General features: G+C 38.7%; 1 protein-coding gene across 2 annotated transcripts in view; it reads right to left on the reverse strand.

Annotated features, from left to right (window-relative positions):
• sns (nephrin adhesion molecule sticks and stones) overlaps positions 1-24954 on the reverse strand; it is a 644988-nt gene that overhangs the window by 20863 nt on the left and 599171 nt on the right. For both annotated transcript variants that reach the window (XM_083111946.1, XM_083111947.1), the window contains exons 5-9: positions 17749-17940; positions 10093-10383; positions 6862-7161; positions 3871-4007; positions 840-999 (exon numbers count right to left, since the gene is read on the reverse strand). In XM_083111946.1, coding sequence (XP_082968072.1) covers positions 840-999; positions 3871-4007; positions 6862-7161; positions 10093-10383; positions 17749-17940 — 1080 coding nt within the window. The remainder of the gene's footprint in view (positions 1-839; positions 1000-3870; positions 4008-6861; positions 7162-10092; positions 10384-17748; positions 17941-24954) is intronic.

A 24954-nucleotide genomic window follows, 5' to 3' on the forward strand; every position in this document is an offset into this window, starting at 1 on the left:
GAAAGACATATTTTACCCTTGTGCTCAACAGCCAGCAAACAACAGAATCAGACACTTGTGGGTTTGGCAATGTTGTACTTGATCTCAATCACAGGCGACAGTCATTCTAATGTAAAACACAATTAGCTTGTTGTAAAATTTGTTCATGAGCGTTGTATGTTTTGTGAAGTCCTTCAACGATCATAACATCTGAATTGATATTATCTTCCGGAGTGAAATTTGGTTAATTACAAAAATAAAAAATAGAACTTTCACAATTTTCAATTGTAACCATTGACAGCGAGACATCAGAACAACTACCCTCTTATAGGAAGGTGGGTTCACTTTACGATACATCATATACCAACATTACTTGTAATTAATCAAAAGCCTACCGAGTTATATGCTAAAATTTTGAACTGTGAAATATTCGTAAACTCTACTTATATTATACTTCACTCAAATCTCCAATCACAATATTTAGCAAACTACTCCCTCTGTCCCATAATTATTGTCCGGTATGCCAAAATGGTAACTTTTTATTTATGTTCTTTTGGATACTTGATCGGCCAATTTGTACTGATCCTTGAGTAATAACGTTGTATGACTCTTTCCCGTGTTTCATTTTCTTCTTCTGTATACACAAGTGTGACAGTTTGAATATCGGACAAGTATTTTGTGACAACAAACAAAAGTGTACCGGACAATAATTATGGGACAGAGGGAGTACCTTTTATGTAGAAATAATAGGTAATGGTTTATTGAACAGTGCTAATCTCAAATTATTTCCTTGACTCATCTAATATCATCATTGAATCTCTAAGGAAAAAAATAATGAAAGTGAAAAAATAATGACTTACACTGAACTCTGAGCATTATTTCCTTAAATAATGGGATCTCTGTAGCAGAATTACTGGCTTCACATTTATATCTAGCACCATTATCTGTCATGTTGGTGATGATGGTTAGTTCTGCTGACACCGAACGACCAGGTTCGGAAATCTTGGACACTGAATTTATCTGCAACAGAAAGGGAGCAAAAAAGAATATTATTATTATTTCACACAATCTGTAACTCATTTTGCAAGTCCATAATTTCTGTGCGGGTTATCAAGCTTGAGCCTGTTATGACTTATTAAGAGGTAAATAACTTGCTAAATATATAACTAAGAATCCACATGGCTATTATGTGCTTTCTTTTTGCATATGATTTTACATACACATTGTTTAAGATTCACATTTGTTTCCCAGCCATTCAAGTGATAGGTGTTAATCAGTGAAATATACAGACACTCCTTGGAGTTCCTTACATTTTATTATTATTATTATTATTAATATTATTACAAAAGTCCAATTTATGGCAATTTTGTGCTAAATGTATCCTTATGTCCCCTAAAAATGACCTCCTTCCCAATGGAAATTCTGGATAAAATCCTGGTTTCAATTATAAGATAACAATCCAACAACATGGTTACATCCCACCCTTTGATCTTGTGACAAGCTGACCTTCGTGGTGGAGTGGTTAGCACAGCGTGCCATGAGGCCAGGGGTCCCAGGTTTGGGTAAGGATGTCAAATCGACCCTTCTTAATAGAAATATGTATGATACATCGTTGGAAAGGGTATGAATGAAGGATTCCAGAAATGTAGGATTTATGGTGGGGAAACAATGGGAAGTGGAAAAAAGTAGTATTAAGTTTGAAGAACCTCCATTATAAATGAAACATAATGAGCCTAATTTACGTGCAGATGTAAGGCTAGATGCCTAATTTGTTATTTTAGGCTTATTGGGTTTAGTTATCTTTGCATAAATAATACATTTATAGTGTATTTATGCTAAGTGAACCAAACCTAACAGACCTAACCAACAACGTAGGCATTCCTCGAGTGACGTCATAATTCAAGGATGTTCTTACTTTGTGCGATAAGGGAGACAAGTGAAGTCAGGGTCTCCCTTATCGCACAATGCTAGAACAACTTTGAACAATAAAATCACCAAAAGCCACTTATTTCCCAAAACAATTTAAAATAACGAAAATAATTTACAGCTACTAAAAAAATAGGGTAAATGTCTGTTATATTGGAGACACATTTCTTCATTTTTACAGAAGAAACTACTTACGGAAATGAGTTTCTGTAGTATTTTGAAAGTTCGTGGAGGTATTTTCTCACCGTAGAATGCTGCACAACAAGAAATAAGCAATTTTGATATAATAAACTTGCATTTTGTGCAAAGCAACAACATTATGCCATTTTTTCAATTATGTACCTGGAGATGGCGCGAGCGTCAAAAGTTACACGGTCTCGCCAGTGTTTCCAAACGTGCTTTTTTTTAACCAGAATTTTATTATTTTTATGTTTTTTAACTATGCTTACCTAACCTAACCTTGCCGGAAATGGTTCATGGGGCTATCGTGAATGGTTTTTGGGGCTATTGTGAATGGTTTTTGGGGCTATCCATCAATGTTTTTTGGGGCTATCGTGAATGGTTTTTGGGGCTATCCATCAATGGTTTGTGATGACATAATGAACACGAAAGTAGGTATTTTTCGGTTAAGAAGGTTGAAACACTTCATACCCACTCCAAATCGACAAAACACAAGCACGACATGCGATGATCCACAGCTGTACGCGTCATATTGTATGTTCCGCAACGGAAGAAAGGACCCAAAAGAATTACTCGTAATGTGAAAAATCGAAGTTATTTTCATGTGAAAAGCATAATGGCACCTTCAACTATGTTCCGCAATAGACAATTGGTAAGTACGAACCATTTCAAACTGAAAATATCCAATAGAAATGTGTCTCCGACATAACATTTACCAAAAATAGAAAATTCAATATCCAAAAATAAAATGAAAACCATAAATACGGATGAAAAATGAAATAAAGAAAGTTTAATCCTAGTGGAAATTCGCAAACAATCCAGGTTAAAAACCAAAGTTCGACCTGGCAATACTGTGTGTTTAGATCATGGATTTTGTTAAAGGAAAGCTCCTATTTTAAGTAATGTAAGAAAGTTTATATTATTTCACAGAACAGGAACTTCTAATTGAAAAATGCACAGTGCCAAATCGATGCACAAATTAAGTACTACGAGTGAACATATTTTTCTTTTACGCCGAAACGGTAAAACACAAGAGTCGATTGTGCAGTCTAGCCCAGGTTTGAATGCCGAACTGGGGATGGGTGTTCTTTGAGAGTCCCTTCATCAATTTCATCATATCATCACTCATCCTCATTTTCGCCATTAGACAAAAGTGCCAGGAAAGCAAAGTAAAATAAAGCATATCAATCAATCATCTTGTGACAAATATAAAGTGCACTAAACCTGAAGGTGTCAAGCACATTATAACAGGCCCACAAACAACAGTGTTTTCATTTCAGTGAAGCCAACCTCCATGGCAGAGTGGTTATAACATCATGTTATGACACCAGGGGTCCCAGATTTGACTTCGAATCCTACCAGGACTTGGGTGTTGTTTGTGTGTGTTTCTTCATCATATCATCATTCACTCTTGTTTTCATGATTATCCAAAAGGGGCAGAAAAGCGAAGTAAAATAAACTAAATCAATCATTTCAGTGATTCAAAAGGCAATATTTGACAGAGTTGTTGTTGGAGTTCTGTGCAATGAATATCATTCACATCATAGGGGGCAGGGGGTGGGGGTGTGCTCCAAGTTCCACGATTCTTATGTACAAATTATTTACATACATTTCAAGCAAGAAATTCCAAAACCTACAAATTGAAAATAGACCCCGATGCTAGTTATGCCTATGATTCACATAAATACACACACACACACACACACACACACACACACATAAAATAAAAAAATACAAATAAGGTTCTAACTATAACAACTACATATTTATTTATAGTATCCATACCTTATGATCGTTCTTGTACCATGTCAATGTGGCTGGTGGATTACCCCCTGAAGACATACAGGATATTTTTTGCAGCGTTCCTGCTGGCACACTGACTCCTTCGTTGTAGCCGTAAATAAGTGGAGGGTTTGGGGGATCTGCAACAGACAGGAAAGACTAATGAGGTCAAAGTTTTTGCTACTCACACTGTCAAGGCCATATACTAACCGAAACACATAAAACATAAATGAGGAAAGAGAAAGTTGGGGAAAGGACTGTTCGAAAAGTGTTAAAAAGGACGAAAATAAAGCTGGAATATAAGAAAACTGAGTTTCAAATTCCTAACTTGAACACACCAACTCGTGAAAACTTTTACAGAAACTCTCAAAGTAGGAAAGAATATTCCGTAATTAGCTAAGAAGCATTATACAAGAATTTATTATATCAACCACCCTCTCATCTCCACTGCACAGCTTTTGGAAAGAAGAGAAAACTTTGCTACACTGTTGCCAGATGCTGATAAGATTCTGATTCTTTATTAGTTCCTCCCTACTGCCTACGGAGCATTATAATTTGTTTTCATGATTCCGAGCTCAAAGACTTGAACAGCTAATGCATTGAATTTTCTTTCCTCTTTCCATCGTAGGGCTTCTACACTCAATTAGCTTTCTCGGTAAATGTTGTCAAAGATACGGCTATTAAGAGTAAAAATGTGCAGAGACAACCCCTTCCGAAAAGGAGTTACAGCCGGTGTTGTCTTTCATAAACTACATCCGCATCGTTCCCCAGACCTAATTTCCCTCCCCTTCAAACCGAGAGGACTTTGAAATGAAAACTTTAATTAAGAAGTTTTCATTGTTTATTGCGAACACGATTTAAAGACATATCAAGTTGCCATTTCTTCTTTCGGGATCCAGAGAAGAACGAACTTGGCTAAAAGCCTCGTTGGAGAGGAATTATAACTTTTAAATGCCAATATTGCCGCAACAGTTAGAACATAATTTCTCAAACTGCACCCTGCTGAATGCTGAGTCGATGCTCGTTTTTTCCCTCTTCTTCCATGGTTTCCATCCCACTAAGTAAGACAGCAGTTACAACAAACTAAAGTGTGAGAAAGGCATCAAAATAAATACAGATCATTCTGTAGAAGCCACTAGCCATACACTTAACTTGACAGGGACACCTGGCTCCTCCAATTTTCAGGTTTATTGAAATTTACAAGAGTACATCTGTTAACCTCCTCAGACCTGAGGATCAAATATTAAAGAATAATTTTTATGTTTTTGCAATTGAAACAGTTATTTAGCAACATTGTCCTGGATGTTATTTGTACAGGATGGAGAACTTATCAATTTTGTCCCCCAACACAAAAAAGTTAGGCTTCAGGTTATGCACATGCCTCTTAACACTCTACATTACAAACAGGATTACATATACAAACAGGAAATACTATAGAAGTTTTATCTGTAATTTGTTCGTTTACATTCAAGCAAACATTATTTTTTTTAATCAAAAATATTAAATATTAACATCTACAATTTGACGAGTAAATTTTACTTTTATATATTCTGTCAGACTACAATTTTCGAGACTTGATCTCAAGTGGAAGGTTTTGGGAGGACAGAGGATATAGGCAGCCAGAGCATGGTGCTAATCACATCCCCTATGACTGAGATCGAGAACATGTGTGTGTGTTGAGGGGCTACTTTCCACGTCTTGTGTGCTCTCACGAGACAGTGCACTACACAGGAGAGATCATTATACTTTTTCTTATCCGTTTTATATGTTTACATCTAATTTCCATAACTCTTGTGTGCATGTGTGTAAGTATATGTAACTTATGATGTATCAGTTTCTGTGCACACCAAACTTCATGCCACCTATTAAATTTATGCCAGTAAAGTATATGTTTAAATTTATCCACCAACCTAATTATTCTCCGTTTGAAAGACATGCGCAAAATCAATATTAAAATAAGTATTGCTGAACTATAAATAACTATGAGCCTAGCCTCAAGAGGAGCATAAATCACCCTCATTAAAGGTAGCAGTGTTGTGGTGTAATTATGTCATTTAACTGGAAAAATTAATTGGGCCTTATATACGATGTTGTAATCGAAAACAGAAATCTCATTAAGAACTTCGAACATCTATATTTTCATACAATTATTTTACATCTGGGATTATTAGATCTTCACAACCCTTTGCTTGCCTAATACCTTATACAATATGACTAATTAACAATAATTATCGGAACTGTTAATTGGTTTAAATTTAAAAATGTTCCACAACAAAACGTTCATTTAAGCCTGTGTAAGTTCAGTGACCTGAATGCAATTTCTACGTAAGTGGATTTTCTGCTGTACTGTACAGGATGTCCAAAAACTATTGATCACATTATATATTTTAAAGCATAGTGAAAATAATAGAAGCACATAATAGTGGTGTCAATTGGTCTTAAGCAGTCTTTGAAATATTATCTTTTTAAAAAGAAAAGTAAACTGGTTACATTTATCCTAATTAAACAAAGATTATTTATAACTTGTAGTGAGCTGTTATTTTATTTACTGATGATAATCTCAAATTACCAATAATTTTCATTAAATTATAATAAACTTAATTTGTTTAATTATGAAAATTTAGAGGTAAAAAAAAATCAAGACAAATCCTTACACTTGAAAAAATTACAGGATGCTAAACGTTAGAAGATTTATATATATAACAAACCATAATTTTGTTCATCACTGTTTAAACATACAAAAAAAGTAAATGAGTTATACTTACTCATTTAACAAATAATTAGTTATAGTTACTGTTACTCGAAAAAGTGTTAAGTACCGCCAAATGATATAAAACTGACACTACACAAAGACAGATGAAAGTAGAGATAAAAATGGTACAGAACAATCCAAATACTGGCATTGATGTACCATTTAAATAAAAGTTAAGACTACTGACAGTAACGTAGATAAAACTGAAAAAGAAATAGGGGTAGAAAAACCCATTCACTTACAGAGGACATTGATGGTGTGCGTCCCAACCACATTCTCTGTGAGCTGCATGTTCAGCCCATGACAAATAACAACCAGGGAACGTTCGTTGGGTCCAATCAGCGTGGTGATGTTGGACGTTGTGATCCACCCCCCTTCGGGAGAGGTGACTGTCCGGCTTGTGGCATTACGAACCTGGAGGCCTCCCACCACCCACTTCACCTCTGCAGGAGGATTGCTGTTCGCTGTCGTACATTCCAGCGGTACCAGATCACCCACCTTTGCCTCTGTAGGCCCAGAAATGGTCACGTGGGATGGTGCAACTGAAACAACAAGATAAAGTAGACAATATAGCCAGGTCCAGCCAGATCCAGTAAACTTTAAACATCAGGAGGTTGTTAGTGATAGAATTATTAACAGGGGGATTTATTTTGGATTGATACTTGACATACATATCATGTGGCATATGAATTTCTCAAATATTAATAAAGCTACAGAGATAAAACTATATACAGGGTTCCCACTCATTTTTGCAAAATATATTTCCCGACTTTTCAATTTCAAGCAAACTTAAAATAATTTCCAGAAAATTATGTGATGTAACATGCTAATAACCTAATATTTTAAATGTTAAAGTACACTTGTTATTAAAGAGAATAAAGTATATTCAATACCAGTGGCGGCCGATGAAGGGAGGCTGCAGGACTGCAGCCCCCCAAACAAATTATATTTTGTTGCCATTAGTGCAAAAAATAAATATTTATACTTCCGCTATCTTACAGCATCTTGTTAAGCTGTGTGGAGCTTTCAAATTCACTTGGCGTGCGACAAGCGACAAACTGGTATATGAAGCCACTTCCCCCTCCCCCCCTGGATACTGCCAGTACATGTCCATGTTAACTCTAACATAAGCACTGCTTCCACTTCCCTCCCTGCTAGGCCCTTGTCAATGCTGAAAAGCGGACTGCATTCACTGCAGTCTAATGTACGATGGTGCTGCCAAGTGGTAGAAATCGAAAGCTCTCACACTATGATATGGCGACACCGCGCATAAACATTTGATTACCGAGAGAAACAGTGGCCTGCCATGTAACGTGTCTGTTTCGCTTGTCAGTAAGTGCGTAATAGTTTAAGTTTTCGAATCGATTGTAAAGAGTTATTTGTTTTCTGGCAGTAAGTTATATAATCTGGTGTTCTGAATAGTAAATCGTATAAGTAAAAATGAATAATTCAGTACAGTATTTAAAATCTGTTCATTTTTATGAATGCAGCCCTCCTAACAATAAGTACCATGAGCCACCACTGTTCAATACTGTACAATGAAAAAAGGAATAAACACACACACACACACAAACAATTTATACAGAATATCTCCAATCAAGAAAAAAGTTGAATTTATTTTCATTTCTAAATCGCAGAATGTAAAAAAAAAAACAAGAAGAAGAAACTGTTTTGGACATATTTTCAATTTCTTTTGTGACTTTTGTCGTCGCCTTGTAATCAAGGGGTCCCGGATTCGGTACCTGGTGGAGGCACAAGTGGTTCGGATCCCACTTGAAACTGTAGGTCCAGTCCCAATTAACCTTACTGTACATAAAGTGGACTTAAAACACCAAATCAATCAATCAATCTTTGTGACATTTTCACTTTACAAGTCATTTTAAGGGGGTTTGCATTCACCAATTGTTTTTTCCCCAGAGTTCTTAACTGCTTGAAATTTGAAAATTTTTATTTTCTCTAAATTTCGGAAGGGGCTCGGGACTGTAGCCCTTCCAACTCCCCCTTGCGTACGCCAATAATCTGAACATAAAAAAAAATCGTTCTATTGATTGCGTTAAAGCTAGGGACGTAAATATGAGAAATTCCAAACTGGAGAATTCTGAAGACAATTTTAAAAATCAAAACAGACCCATGAAATCCTTCCTCCTATATGTAACGAACGTTGACGATGATTTTACGCCTTGTTTTTCATAATCTCTCTCTCATTTCACTACATTAATAAATCTGCAGCTAGGACTTTGAGAAACAAAGGTATTTAGCGCAGGAAAAAAATATGCATGCCACGAGTTTATAAAATGAACTTTAACAGCGTGCTTTAATTTCAGTATCCAATTGCTGAAACTCAAAGTTCACTCGCGGAGTTCTAATTAATTTTCAATTTCCTCGTCGTAAAATCGCCGCCATTTTGAGTATGCAATCATCTCCAAAAACGCTTTCAGCAGTCCGTGCTGTAAATCTCATTTCGTCCCCTTCTGGGAAAAGTAACCTCGCCAAATTAAGTCTCTGTGAAATCAAACCCAAGAAATAGATTGCTTTCCGAGGAAATGAGTACATTGTTATTAGCAAGAGCCGGAGACAACGTTGTGTTTTTATTGGAGGCATTACTTAGAGACCTTCATTAAATCATGGGTCAACGAGTGCTCCCCCCTACGCTTAAAGGAGAGGCTTAGGAGGATTCTGGAGAAGCGATGGTGAGCCAAAGGGGACGTATTTTTCGCCCAATTTCCCTACCGAGATAATCCTTCTAGAGGCATGTCTTCATTTTCTTCTCTTTCAATAATCTTGAGGGACGATCAAAAAGTTCGCGGACTTGAATTTTCCTATTGCGCATCTCTACTGCGCAGCTGCATCATCGACTCAACGGATGGCTCCACTAGGCAGTTTGTACTATCTATAATTGCTGTAAGCTAAAAGAGTACTCTGGTGTACTCTATTCTGTACAATTTGCATACATTGTCCTCTTCGTAGGAATATGGAGCCCTGCGACTATATCCTACAACAGCTTAAGGGAATAGAAAGGCAGTTAGACAATGAAGTGATCTTAACAATGACTTGCCTCTTCATTTTTATAATGTTTCGTATATTTAAAACTAATTTTTAAGGGTAAAGCTGACGGTTTTGTCTATAAATATTGCAATCTGAGAAACTACAATTACTGCACGCATAAAATGCGATTGCCTGAATTCAATGTGACACAAATTGCCTCTAATGTTCATTCATCGCCTTGTAGATAGAGGCAACAATAAATATGTGACAGAATGATATTTCAGAAACTACTTAAAGTACAGATACCAAACAAATTGGCTTGAAAGATGAACCAAGTACTGCATCAACACTACGAAGATTCTCTACATGTGAATCACGGTCCGCCTGTCCAGGGAAGCAAAATAATGATGAAGAATTAATTAGGAGGTATGTCCTGCAGGAAATGAAATCTAAGCAGAAATCGAACTCAAGGTTAAAGAAGTACTTACACAGCACTGCTAGCACCACTTCCGCTTTCAGCACAGCACTGCTCATAATATTCGACGCTTCGCAACGATACTTGGCATGGTTGTCCGTGGTGTCTGCTGTGAACGTGTATATATTTTCCGAGAGCCTTCCTTCGGTACGGTAGCTCATTTGGACTTGCGTGTCGTTTTTGTACCAGATCAATTGAGCTGGGGGGTTCCCCCCTCTGGATCGACACACTAGCTCCACCGTCTGTCCTTTTCTGATTGTCTCACCCTCCGTGTAACCCTCGATGTACGGCGCTCCAGGTGGATCTGCAAAGAGAACAATTGGACATGAAAGAGACGATGTACAAAACACTGATTCCGTTTAACAGCATGTGAAAAAACAGAAAATAGAGCACTGGACATTATGTTTATTATAATTCTTCGTATTCTAGGAAAGATAGAATTTACACAGGTGGTCATGTCAGGAGCTTCGTTTAGGTTGGAATTTTCGTGTGATATAGATTAGAGGAACTCACAAATTTGCACACCTGTTCTGGATTACCTTTTACCAAAATTTACAATTTCCAAGCACAATTCAAAACATGTGTACAATTAATCGCATAAAAGAATTAAAATTATAATTACAGTTTTCTTTAAAAAAAAATAGGTGTTTCACGTGATTGTCACGTGGCAAGTACCTTACTCTACCTTGGCCTTTGGAAAAGAAACTACAGTGATCATATTTTTGAACATATGTTTACAAAATTGCGGAACTGAAATAACGGATCAGTAGTGTTGCCCACGAGACGAGACTTTGGCCTGTCCCGTCTCGTGGAGCCTCGTGGAAATGCTGTCTCGTCTCGAAAATATTCGTTTGTCTTATGACACATGGTCAATCTCGTCTCGTCTCGAATTTTTAAAAGCCTGTCCCGTCTCGTCCCGTGGGCAACACTACGGATCAGTAATATCAGTACTTTTTCTTTTCTCAATAAACTGATTACTGTATAGTTACAAACAAGGCAAGTGATGAAATTGTCTCTAGGAGCCAGGAATCGGATATAATTCCTATTGTGTTACTTGTTACGATCAATGTATGGATGCTTGCAATATTAGTGTTTATGCATATGTAATATTAATGTTTTAATATAATTGATTAAGTCACATACAATATGTGGAAGGATTATGCTTAACTATTAGGATTAACTATGGATGCAATAGTTAGCGAGCCTATATTCTGAGCCAAGAGAGCATGAGCTATAGAACTACAGATTTATCAGCGCATGACCTACCTATAATACACCATCCTACACACAGAGTTCAATCAAATATTACCATCGTTTCTCCTGAAATGAAGTAGCAATGCAATTGAAGAGAAAAGATTGGTATAATTTTGGGTGAGTAGATGGGGTAGTGGTTATCTCACTGAAATCCCCACCAGAGTAAAAAATAGTTCTGCTGAAGACGAGACTTGATTGATTCATTTGGTTTATTTTACTTCGTTTTTCTTCCACTTTTGGCTAATCGTGACGATGAGGATGAGTGATGATATGATGAAATTGATGAAGGGACACTCACAAAGAACACCCAGACCGGGATTCGAACCCGGGACCCCTGGCGCCGTTGCTGTGCTAACCGATCCGCAATGGAGGGTTGCTGAAGATGAGATTGTGTGCAAAACGAGACACATGTAGGAACGGATTTACCTCTTTGCCGCCCCTAGGCCAAACAAGCTCTGCCGCCCCCTATACCGTGTATCAAGAATGAAAAAAATCATTATTTTCTGTATTACTATTTTTACTATTAACGGCATGCAGTATTAATTAAATGATAGTTACATACAAAAAATGTAACAAAGCGATGACATAAATTATATAAATTACATTTTAACATTTACCTTCTTTTTCAGAGAAGACTTTTATTTTACTTCATTTAAGTGATAAGACAGAACACACACTGGGCTCATCAACGGCACTTTCCTCACTTTTTTCCTGATTACATTTCTGTGTAAAAAAAGAACTGATTTTCGGAACCTTCTTCAAAAATGCTTCCTGCTTTTCATCTTTCTCCGCTTTTCTCTTTTTGAATTGTGACCCAATGAGTCTTACTCTTTGATCACTCATAACGAGCGTAATGACGTTTAAAACTTACCCCAACAAACGCACGTCGGACACTGACGCACGCGAGACGCGACACACCACCTACTTCTTGAATAATATTTTCGAGCAACTAACAGTAGAATAGTACAATGCGAAACCCCTTTAATAATGCTTGCGCCGACAGTTTAATTCTTAACAATTCAACGCGAATCAGATGCTTTTGATATGCGGTCAATGCCGGCAGTAACAAGGAACTGCGTTCCTGGAACGCAGCCAAGCCGGTGTTGTCTTTCAAAAGCAAGCGGCAGGCTCCACGTTCTTGCCGCAATCGCCGACCCGGCTCAGCACAATACTGTACATTCGAAACCACAACGTCGGTAACTAAAACAACAAATTAGTAAACTAGTTCCGAGCCCTGATTGCCTAACTCTCTTAATAAATATTCTTCGTTAACTTATACGAGGGCTGCTCGAAAAGTTTCTGCAATCAATATGAAAGAAGACATGTGAAATTCTGGGAATGGCTTTATTGTTTTTCAAAGTATTCACCCTTAACATCGATACACTTTTGCATACGCTCAAACCAATTTTGAAAGCATTTTTTCCACTCTGAAGCTGATACCTCAGAAACCGCTGTTCGGAATACGTCAACAGCTGCTTCAGGCAACACAAATCGCTCACCACGCATCTTATTTTTCATGTGTGGGAACAAAAATAAGTCATTATGTGATAAATCAGGTAATTACGGACAATGAGTCATTAATTCGACATTTTTAGTGGACAAAAAATCAACAGTTTGGTGTGCTGAGTGGGAACTGGCGTTGTCGTGGAGAAGAATAATGCGACGATTTGGGTTTGTTTTACGCAATTCATTGATGACCTCTGGGAAACAAATTGTTGTATAACACTCGGCATTTACAATCCTTCGATCTTCTAAAGCTATTGTTGCCACATGTCCGGTACAACCGAAGAAACAAGCAATCATTTGCTTGGCAGCACTCCTCGAACGAACAAAAGTTGTTCGTTTCGGCTCACTTTGAAAAACCCAAACAGTGGATTGCTGTTTAGTTTCGGGTTCGTATGATTAGATCCAAGTTTCGTCCCCTGTAACGATGTAGTACACCAAATTTGACTTTCCTCGGTTGAATTTTTTTAGCACTTCTTTACACCAATTTACACGAGCCTGTTTTTGAGCTTCGGTCAAGTTGTGTGGAATCCAACGGCTTGAAAGTTTCCGTACGTTCAGATGACCATGTAAAATCGTATGTGTTGCTTTCATGTCAAAGTTCAAGGATGCCTGAATCTCACGGTATGTCACATGCCGATCTCTCTCAATCATTTCACGCACAGCATCATCATTACTGGCAACAACAGACGTGGATGGACGACTTTCACGAAATTCATCACTGAGAAATGTGCGACCACGCTGGAATTCGGAAAACCAATTGTACACAGTCCTATTGGATGGTGCTTCATCCTCAATAGCCAAATGAAGTCGCTCGATGCATTATTTCGGTGTTAAACTACATTTGAAATCATAAAAAATCATTGCCCGAAAGTGTTCACGAGAAATTTCCATTTCTCACACGAAACTACTGCTTCAAACTGCTTTGAAAAATAAACGAATAGACTTAAACAAACAAACAAAGATAATTTGAACATAAAAAAGGTATATTCTTCAGATATTTATAATAGCGGAACACTAGCGCCACTGTTGGTGGTAGTTTGCAGAAACTTTTCCAGTAACCCTCGTGTTTCCAATACAGCTACATTAAGTCATTCCATTCGTGTATCAGGAGAAAAAAAGAGGCAATCCGACAATTAGGTATTCCTTCTAAATTTAAAACAAACAATCGCGCCGCTCTAGGCCCGGGCCTATTTGGAAATCCGGGCCTGGAGACATGCCCAACCAAGTTGACTGTGATGATCAGTTCATTGCGCCGTACTGCAAGAAGTAAGAACCAGAGCAATAACCACCGTCATGTTGTTTGTGTTCGAAAAACGATACGGAGAATCCCAGGGGCTGATATTTGCGCAGGGATATTTACAGAACGCGCACGCACATCCTCAGCAACGGTGCAATTTCTTGATTGTGCGTAGAACCCACGACTCGGGGAAAATATGAGAGAACAGGGGCAGACGGTGGCTGCGCTGTGACGCCTCGGGGATGCATGAATGAATACGAGATCAGGCGAGTAAATATGGAAATGGAAAGCGGCAGCTGATAAACATCTCACAAGAGGGCAACCAGACTGTTCACGAGCTGCATATGTCCTCGATGTGGGTCGCAAACAACCGCAAGAAAGTGGAGGGGGAAACACAATCTAATCTCGGGACCGAAATACATAGAACCCGTTCCACAAGTCCTTTGCAGCTCCACACTCTCGCAAACAGGGCAATTTATTGGCTCGCTCTTCAGGTGGGTCTTCCAGGTAGAAGTCTTTGCTGTGAAGTTCAAGAAAGTGCTTGGGGCTTATCACGGATGAATCGTCAAAACTATGAACATCTTAAGTTCTATCTGTTTACTGAACCACGAGACATGACAGTTTTGCTTCGTTCGTAGCACAAAGTGTTTCTGTCATGATGCTGCAACGATGCCTCTTAAAGCTTTCGGAACGATGTTAATAAAGTATAGCACGCAGGAGGCGTTCCCTTCCAAATACTAATATTTCTTCTTTGAAATGCCGACATCCGTGGTTAACCCGGCCTTGTCAATATCCCTTCATCAGTTTCATTATATTTTATATATTCATTTCATATACATTTTCGCGATTAGTCAAAAGTGGCAGAAAAGCAAAGTAAAATAAACCAAATAATCAGGCAATCTTCGTTGAAGGATAGCCGGTCTAATGTTACTCTGGCGATGAAATTAGCTCTCTGATCTTTCAACGATCTTCACCTCATTCCATTTCTGGGCCTCATTCTTCACACACACACACACACACACACACACACACACACACACACACACACACACACACACACAGAGAGAGAGAGAGAGAGAGAGTTCGAAAATGATCAACACAAAATAGACGAGGCATTTCGAAAAGAAGAAACGAAAATAATTTGGTCTGGTTTTACAACACCGAGAAAGCGTTTAAGAGAGTATTAAGAAAAGAAGGAAAATCACAGAATACGTATTGAAACTGTGCTGCTCAATGCAAGAAGTATGTGCAAGGGCAAAAATTACTGCGGCTGGAATAGTCGTTCGTTTAAATCAAGCAGATTCATTTAAACCAATAAAGCCATCAACTCAAAGGAATTTTGCACACCAATTTTTTTTAACAAATGAAACAGCCCTTTTTTGTTATGACAGTTGTAAGCTGCAGCGCAAAGTAAATCATTCCTCAGGAATTTACGGTCTCGGAGAGAGTAGAACCAAAAATTCTCCTCGAGGCATTCCGAAAAGAAGAAAAAGAAATCTTGTGCTGCGATGGGAATTCGCGTCCAATTCAGTGTAAAAGGTTTGTTTGGCCCGGGGAAAAGATTTCACGTAAATCAAGGGGCTATGGCCACGCCGTGAGGTGGCTGTTGGCTTTTTCCGGGTTGTGTTACGCCTTGGCGACCGAGCGCGTTCGATAGTTCGCGCAATCGGAACTAACGGGTAGCGTGTCTTCTGGTGGCGCTGTCGTCGAACAACCACTGTTCCGATTTTCTTCTCTTAAGAGCGACAGTTTTCCTGACACTAACTCTGAAATACGACTTACAAGCAGAAAATCCATTTGGCTGGAACAATATCCTGCAGAAAGTTAACCAGGGGACAGATAAAGATCGAGTTGGAAAAGAATGACGTGAAGCAACGAACCATCGAGAGGGGGCGTTCTCACTTGACTGCGAGGAAAGCTATGGAAGGAAGACAAAGAAACTTGCGCCAGAGGCGGGAAAGAAAGGGGAAAAAATAAAAAAGAACCAAGCGTGAATGGAAAGCGTGTCATCTTAAGAAAATGGTGCCTTCTAAAGCTCATACGATATGTATTGGAATTGTCCCTAGAGTGTGGGATAATTTATTTGTTATTTTCGTCGTCGACTCCCACTTTGAAGCAAAGCTGCGCATGCGCGCGGGAGTGAAGACGTCTCTCTTTTGTTCGGACACTTTCCACGGTGGGGAAAAAGTCACAGAATTGCCAATACATTAAAATATGAAGAACCGCCGGTTACATAAAGTATAAAAAACATGTAATCGATTGTAGGTATGAGCTAATATCACAAGCATCTGTGTTTTCGATTTAAATGGTATATTTGATTGTTTACTTATTAAATCTATTTCATTCACAAAAAAACTAATGGGGAATGGACACATGATAGCGTAGTGGAAAACACTCGCCTTCTGATCAGCAGTTAGATTTACAGTATAGTACATTTAAATGTAGTTTCAGTCCCGATTAGCACATCTGTGCAAAAAGTTGAATTAAACATTTGTTGCTTAGGCCTACAGTTTTAATTGAAATGCAAAACCATGAACGGTAGCTTCTCTATTCTAATAGTATGGCTGTTGCTGATCATTGTATTCTATTTTACCCTGATGGGGGATCGAAGCTAGGACATTTGCAGTGATCCATGCCAAGAGAATCGAACCCGGAACTTCTTTGATTTCGGAAACCCATCATTATACCTAGACATAGTCTATATTAAACTTTTATTACCACTGATATCACAATGTGGTATGGCATGTGTACGAGATTCATGCCCTGATTTGTGAGGTGATTACTTGAGGTGGATGACAGGCAGGGGCGTCGCTACTTCACCCTGAAATAGTCTTAATTCACCCTCTTGCCCATCCAAATAACTTGCATGAGGAATTTATAGAATCAGTTATAGTAGTTCACCATATCTATCCATAAAAAAGGGATAGATGGCTAGAAAGAGAGAAAGAGATAAAGTAACAAAGATATGGGGGAAAGGGATGAAGATAGAAACACAGAGAAAAAAGGGAGAAAGAGGAAGAGAAAGTGATACAGAAAAAGGGGAAGTGAGAAGGAATTATATGGTGAAAGGGAGGAAGGAAGAGGAAGAAGTTGTGTGTGTGTGTGTGTGTGTGTGTGTGTGTGTGTGTGTGAGAGAGAGAGAGAGAGAGAGAGAGAGAGAGAGAGAGAGAGAAGAGAGACAGAGAAACCCAGAAAGAAAAGATAAACAGAAAGAAAGAGATAAGGATAGACAAATAAATAGAGAGAGAGAGAGAGAGAGAGAGAGAGAGAGAGAGAAATATAGAACGAGAGTCATATAAATAAGAATATAGAAACTGTAAGGAAAAGTGAGAGAGAAAAATGTAGAGAGAGAGAGAGAGAGAGAGAGAGAGAGAGAGAGAGAGAGAGAGAGAGAGAGAGAGAGAGAGAGAGAGAGAAGTTTGTAGCCATGGTCCTCGAAAGTACACCCCACTTCAAAATTTTTATCCCAAACAAACAACACTCCCTGGGGACCTCACTGGCTTTTCAGCTCCGAACCTACCCTGGGCAATATGAAAAAACCCACAAAAAAACGAGAAAGAAATAACCATCAGACAAAACCTGAACTAACAGAAAGTGTCACTGCTGCTCCACACGGGAAAACATTCTCTCCGACAGCAATCACAGAGTCAACAAACATAAGCAGATACTTACATAACACACTGAGTTTCACTGTGACTCGCATTGGCATATCCGGTGGAAGAGCTTCGTGCCTTGCTTCACACGTGTAGTCAGCATAATCGTCTTCCGCCGTGGGACGCAGCTTGATTCGACTCTCCACGTTGTAACGCTTAGTTTTCCCCCCAGAGGGCGTTGTAACCTCGGTCGTAACATCTTCACGATTATCTGCAAGAAAGAAGAAGAATAAGTCAATATCTTACATTTTATTTTTGGTACAAGTTAAAGCAAATACAGATAACAGAAGAGGTACACATAAAAACAGAATTATAAAAAGGATTTGTGAAGCATTTTGAAACTCATACAAGCGTACTACTGTACAAATGAAAGATATTAGCCTTGGGATGTGAGATGGTAGGCATAAGCTTATGATATTACCTTAATCTTGCTGTCAAGAAAAAATGGTGCTACACGAATTAAATGACAATAATATACAGAAGAAGAAATTCATGCCCTTCATTTAACAGGCGACATATTACGGTGCATTCTAATTTTCCTTACAATCTAAAATGCTTGCAAGAGGATATCTCTTCTCTCGTCTGCAGGTGAACGAGCCCTTCACTAAATAAGTACTGGAATAACAAGGATAATGTGCAGGGTGAGGCAAAAGTCAGGTTACATAGGTGAATGGCCATCACGATACCCAGACCTAATTAATACCTCTGAATTTTTACTTGTGGAGACACGTAAACGTCATCGTATACGGTAAGTTAATTTAAACCGTGAACCACCTCAAAGAAAAGATCACAGGAGTCATCTCCAATATCACCCCCACAACACTGACAGACGTCTTACCCAACCAGGACCGTCGTATTGAAGCAGTGGCGGCGATTGGGTTCCAAAACCGGGGTGGGGGGTGGGGGAGGACAAGGTTGTAAAATGGGGGGAAATACAGTATATTTCCCTTTGTATATAAGATTTAGCATAGTGCGGGGGCAAAAGTGGCGAAAAGTGGGGGGCAACCGCCCCTAATCGCCGCCATTGTATTGAAGCATGCCTTCAAGCAGATGCTGCGAATATTGAATATGCACTGTAACTGCGCATGCTTGTAACCATCATGTATAATGCTCATCTAGGTCGGTAGATTATGTATGAAGAGCATGAATGATATGTGAGCGGTTTAAAAGCGCGCATAGGTCATATCCGAAGTTACTTACAAGGCATCAATAAACGAATGAGTACATAATGATTGCCTTGGTTGACGTGTAACATTGGTTCCCCAAGTCGTCTAGATCTACATTAATCTACAATGACAATATTGATGAGTGGGCAAGTGCTACAAAGGACCTCATCCGACCCCTATTTCTATGGCAGGTATTTTACATCACTTTGCCTACCTCTCTAGATTAATTAAAACCAAAATGCACCAAAAATGCATCAAATTGATGCACTGAAGTGTATTGTTTTACCTTTGCCAAAATCAAGCTTAGCGTTTGATGCAATTTGTACATAGTTTGTATAGGTAACGCCAAAGTGCATGCAAGTTAGTATTTCAATATCGAGCTGTTCTTTAATGCGTTATCGATGCACCTTCCCGCTGATTGGTTACAGACTTTATACATGTTTTCAAGGTAGCCACTCTAGGACGATGATAAAATTCAAGTATAATTCCCGGTTTTCAAGGAGAACTTTCCAAACATTAAATAGTTGAAGTAGATGCTGTTTCAACCATATGCATCACCGCCTCTCACGACCCACACACATACAGAGACAACTACATTAACAATATAAAGGCTCTATGTGTTCCCAATGTATCCAAAAGTTCTAATTAAATTAAACGGTACATACATACACAGACTCGATATATGTACATTTACAAACATAAGTCTCAAATGTTACGGGATATACTAATCTAAAAAAGATTGTTAATTGCATGAGAATTTCAAATTCAAATTTACCTAATAACCTCAAGACATCTTGCAATAATCTTCCGTCTGTCAGATTGATTGTCCTGCAAAGGACACTAACAAATTAATGGATTGAGAGAATTCTGTTTTATTTTCCAAGCAGCTTTCCTTTCCTTCCTCGTTAAAAATAAAAGCTAGACTGTGAAAAACTTGACTCAGGGCATTTATTTATACATGAGAAATTCAATGGGACTACGCAGAATTCCCGGAGCCAATAATTCTCGAAATTGAAGGAATTCCCGCCGAGAGCCACCCTGTTTTCTTTTTGTTTCAGCTGATGTATTCACTTTTCTGTGTTTAGAATAAACGATTCGCGGATAATGGGATAAGAATCCTTGCTGACCCAGGATTCGAACCTGGGATCCCTGGTTTTGTAGTGCGATACGCTAACCACTCTGCTACGGAACACTGTCCCTAACTCGAAAGCTTTTAGTCCGTCACTGTTTGTAAATTGCTGCACGATACGGTACACAAAACAGGCATTTATTAGCACACTTTCTTATGTTTCTCGCGACAAGTTTACACATAACTCTCATTTCAGTTTCGACAGACTCCCTGGATCAAGTAGGAGACACCCAAACAAAACACCAGCTTATCTGCATCCTCGCATCTTATTGCCATTAACCCGCTCGTGAATACGCGACATTAAAACAAGAACCCAGGCATATCTTCCACTTCCTCGGCCATTGTCTGCATCCAGAACTGGAGGGAAGGGAATTACCATTTATCCAGACGAGCGTTGTCAGCTTGTTTCCAAGCTGCTGCATCAATACCTCCGCGGTGCAAGTTCTGTACAGAGGCTTCCGTACCACCCGGCCCGAGAAATGCCGATAATGAAAGACCTAGTGGAGATAGGGAGTTCACCAAAGATGCTCCCCTCCCCCTTTCCCCCGGCGGGCTCTGAGGAACTTCGGAGCAGCGATGAACTCCTTTCTCATGCCCGGAGACCCAGAGGCACAAGAACAGAGCAGGAGTGACGAAGAAGCAATATAGCATCTTCATAGAGTACCCCCTCCCCTCCCCACCATCCATATCTACGATTGAGAAACCTCCCACCACTTAAACACGATAAGCTTTAACCCCCGAAGGTGACCAGGTTCTGAGATGAACCGAACGCATTTCATAAGGAAATTGAGTAGCAAGGGGGGATGAGGGAGCTTCTTGCTATCAAAAGACAGTCGTAATGTTTCGTGGCTGTAGACAGAAACACGCCTGCCCTGAAACCCACCATCTACTTTCCTCTTTAATAACTCCTATTACCCTGAATAACTAATTTCCTTACGTTTGGCTGACATACAACGAAGATTCTACTACATGCAAGCCCACGACAGACACCATTTTGTCGACTCACCGCAGCGAAAATGGCCGACTAGGCTTTTGGGCACCAAGAAATATTTCGTTCAAGATTTTCTCTGCAGTGACATCAGTGGCACCGCTGAAAACGGCACCGTTCTATGGCGAACCACAGTATCTAGCCGTTCATGGAATCATATTTCTGAAAATCTTAAGTTCTATCTCACCCAATCGCAAAAACTCATTTCAAGGCCACCTGCTGTAACTTTACTTTAACGACATTATTGTACGCGATGCGAGATTCAGTAATTCGAATAAAAAGACAGAATAAGGTCGAATTTATACAGGTGAGTCCCCCGAAGATATCCAATATGACGACTACACGACGTCACGTGGCGAGGCTTCAAGTCCTAAAGAGTAATGGCATAATAATTGTAACAGTTAACGCAATTAATTTCCCGCACATGCGTAAACGTATATTAAATTATCCTTGTAAAGCCTTAATTGAAGACAAATACACTCTAGAATTGCCTGTGGTGAAAATTTTTGTTTCCAACTTACATGACACGACAATTTCACAGCACAAAAAAGTGTCCAATGGGCTCACCTGTATTATTCAACCTTGCTTCAGGATCATTACATAATTTCGCAAATAAGCAGTGTAAATAACATGAGAATGAAAAGTGGCTTAAGGTGTAACCTTAAATTTTCACCATGCTTCAGTTGAAGAAAGAACCTGCAATTATGCATCATGTTTCCGGCATAATAATAGCGATAAATTGTCAAAACATTCTCAGTCATTGAGTTAAAGTTTGATATTAAAAGTACCGAAACTGGACAGAAATGCGAAGATAAAACTCAAAATATGAATGTAGTCTTTTCAGACACCCTGTATGCGTAATTAATAATTTGCAATTGACGACATTGTTAATTAGAGGATATGGCCTGTGTTAATTGTTGTGTCTGATGTGCAAGCACTGTTTACTAACAGTAATGTGGTGCATGCGCTTAACTAATTAATGCATAACTGCCATCAACAGATGATGTGATGCATTAATTTTGTTAGTTCACATTTTCTGTTTTGTTTCGCTGCTATCCGTTATTTTAAATGTGGCGCCCAGCATGGGGCTAGGCTAGTCATATTTCATGATAACAGATATATTCTAATATTTTTCTTAATATGGCGTAACTATGAGAATGGATAATGACAATACAACAGTATATGATGAAAGGTACAAATACTAGTAATCACAAAACCATATTCAGGTATACGAGAATCCTCTGTTTCCCAAGATTTTTGTAGTTTTTAAAAATGCCATTGCTAGTTTTATTAGCGTAATTAACTCTCATAAAAATATAATATTGGTTTCGACTTGGAGTTAATACAGAAGTCTCAAAGTCTTGACGATTATTATTATATTGAAACATATGAATCTACTACTAATAAATAATGCGTACGTCATGTCTTCAAGCAATGACAACAACTATGTGCTTTGTCTCATGTTTCATAATATCATGATTTTCAGTTGGAATGATTCTTGCTTTTCCTTATAATTACATTTTAATTATCTTTCTCTAATTACCATATTTTCTTTCTTCGTTATCTCCGATTCAATGCTCCATCTAGTGTGATATATTGACGTTTGTTTTCCTGGAATTAGGCTATATCGATTTTGTTTGTAATGTGATTTACTCTCTTTTAGAACTGAATATAATTTTGCATTGAATGCAAGGCTATACCCAGGCGCCGTATACCCTCAGGTTAACCTTATCCATTAGCATATACCTTTTGCTTTTATTGTTACTAACATTATTATTAAAGTTATAAACAATATACAAACTGACAATTCACCGAAGGAATATGAACAAGAAAAAAAAATAACATGCTGTACTGCTGCCTCATGTTTCAATGCAAACATTAAAATACTCGTTTCATAATTTTTATTTTAAAAAATACCTTCCCAATTGTAATATGCCTCTTGTATTCCAGTTATTAGAATATCATCATCATTAGTATTTTACCATTAATTACATTTTTTGTAGAAGTTAATTTATTTCATCCATATATTTAATGGACACGTTTGCATTTAACATGTGAAAATTTTGAGACTACAACACTACTGCAGTTTCATTATCTTTCTGTAAATAACCACATTTCCTTTTTCTCGTTATATCCGATTCAGTGCTACATCTAGTGTGATTCTTTGACTCATTTTGTTTGTAATGCGAGTTATTACACCACTTTGATTCCGAGGATATTTTTGGTTAGAATCGGATGTTATTTTCTTCTTGAGATACGATTTTTATTGTTCTCTGGGAATTAGCGAAAAGGATGTACAGGATTCGACACCAACCTCGAACAAAAAAAAAGGTGGTCAAATGGGAATAGTTGAAGCTGAGAGCCTGGACAACGAAAGCAACCTACCTTACCACAGACGACATCTCCATAGCGACAAGAATCAAGCAGAGGGGGACATGCTACTCCGACCCCGCTCAGAAGTGCGCATCTTGCAAACAACTCATTAATTGTTCTCTTGTTTACACTGCACTTGCACTCTCCCCCACCCACAAACTTTCTCCTACAGAGGCGAGCCGCTCTCCCTATTAATTACATTCGTACATGGGGCGAGAGATCATTTACATACGCTGCAGGTCCAACAGCATTTGGTGGTAATTATAATCAAACAGCCGGAGGCCCAGTACAAATACAAGAGGCCAGCGTCGAGAGATTCTCTCAGATTCTTGGGAACCAGCCTCCACAATGGAGATTGTAGTTAGAAGTCAGAGAATATATTTCCAGGTTCTCTTGACATCCACCATTTGTTTCCAGAGAAAACACGTATTTTGAGCCCAAACACGAAGAGAGGACCAAAGTAAATAGCGCGAGGAGAAGATTCCATAAGGAAATCCAGCAATGAAGAGGAAGGGGCAAGGCTATGAAAACAAACTCGGTGTTAAACAAGATGGCGTCTCGACACAAGACAAATCTCTCTTTCCGCTCACAACTTAATAACAAGCAATTCTCCGGTCGGAGCACGTGTATTTCTAAGCTTCCGGCTGCAATCCCACTTGGATAAGCTTGCGTTGTTTAAAAAAAAAAAAATCGTCCAGCACGTTCAAGGATTGTGGAACGTTACGAGTCAGTGGTTCCATGTAGTATCGTTACTATAGCAACAAGCTATCACCCAAACCTCGGCAACGTGTATTCACGCCACACAGACATTCCAATTGGCAAATACATTACCAGGAATTATTATTAGTAATACAAATTAACATAATTTAAAACTGCATAATATGTATTCATGTCCAGATATTATTAGAATAATTAAATCAAGAATAATTAGGTGGGCAGGTCATGTACCACGAATGGGAGAGGAAAGAAGAGTTTACAGGATTCTTGTGGGGAAACTTGATGGTAAGAGACTAGTAGAAAGGTCAAGACAAGGATGGAGTGATAATGTTGCGATAGACCTAAAGGAAATCGGTACGGATGGAAAAGATTGGATTGATCTTGCCCAGGATAGGGACAGATGGAAGGATTGTGTTGCTGCAGCCATAAACCTTTCGGGTTTAAGAAGGGTAGAGAGGTGGTTAGTTAATAACAATTAACTTTATATCATCCCTAAAGCTGGAGCATTATTGGAGCTTGTGTTTGAACTAATTTCAGCCGATACCAATCCGAGATTCCTGCCGTACACGAAATTCAATATATTAACAATAGTATGGAATGCGCCCATTGACAAAACCGTTCACTGTTTTGCAGTGGCAGCGATTGGGTTTCAAAACTGCGGGGGCAAGGACAGTTTACTTCCAATTTATACTTAAGGTTTAGCATAGTGTAGGGGGCAAAAGTAGCAAAAGGTGGGGGTGGGGCAACTGCCCCCTGCTGATTTGAGGTAAGTAATTTGTCTTGGCATGTCAAAAGCTTTCGTGGAATATAATTTTGAAGGCGAAGAAACTTTCTTCGACGTTCTCTGCAATT

The sequence above is a fragment of the Lepisma saccharinum genome, chromosome 25 (assembly GCF_977018435.1).
Source record: "Lepisma saccharinum chromosome 25, izLepSacc3.1, whole genome shotgun sequence".
NCBI classification, from domain to species: domain Eukaryota; kingdom Metazoa; phylum Arthropoda; class Insecta; order Zygentoma; family Lepismatidae; genus Lepisma; species Lepisma saccharinum.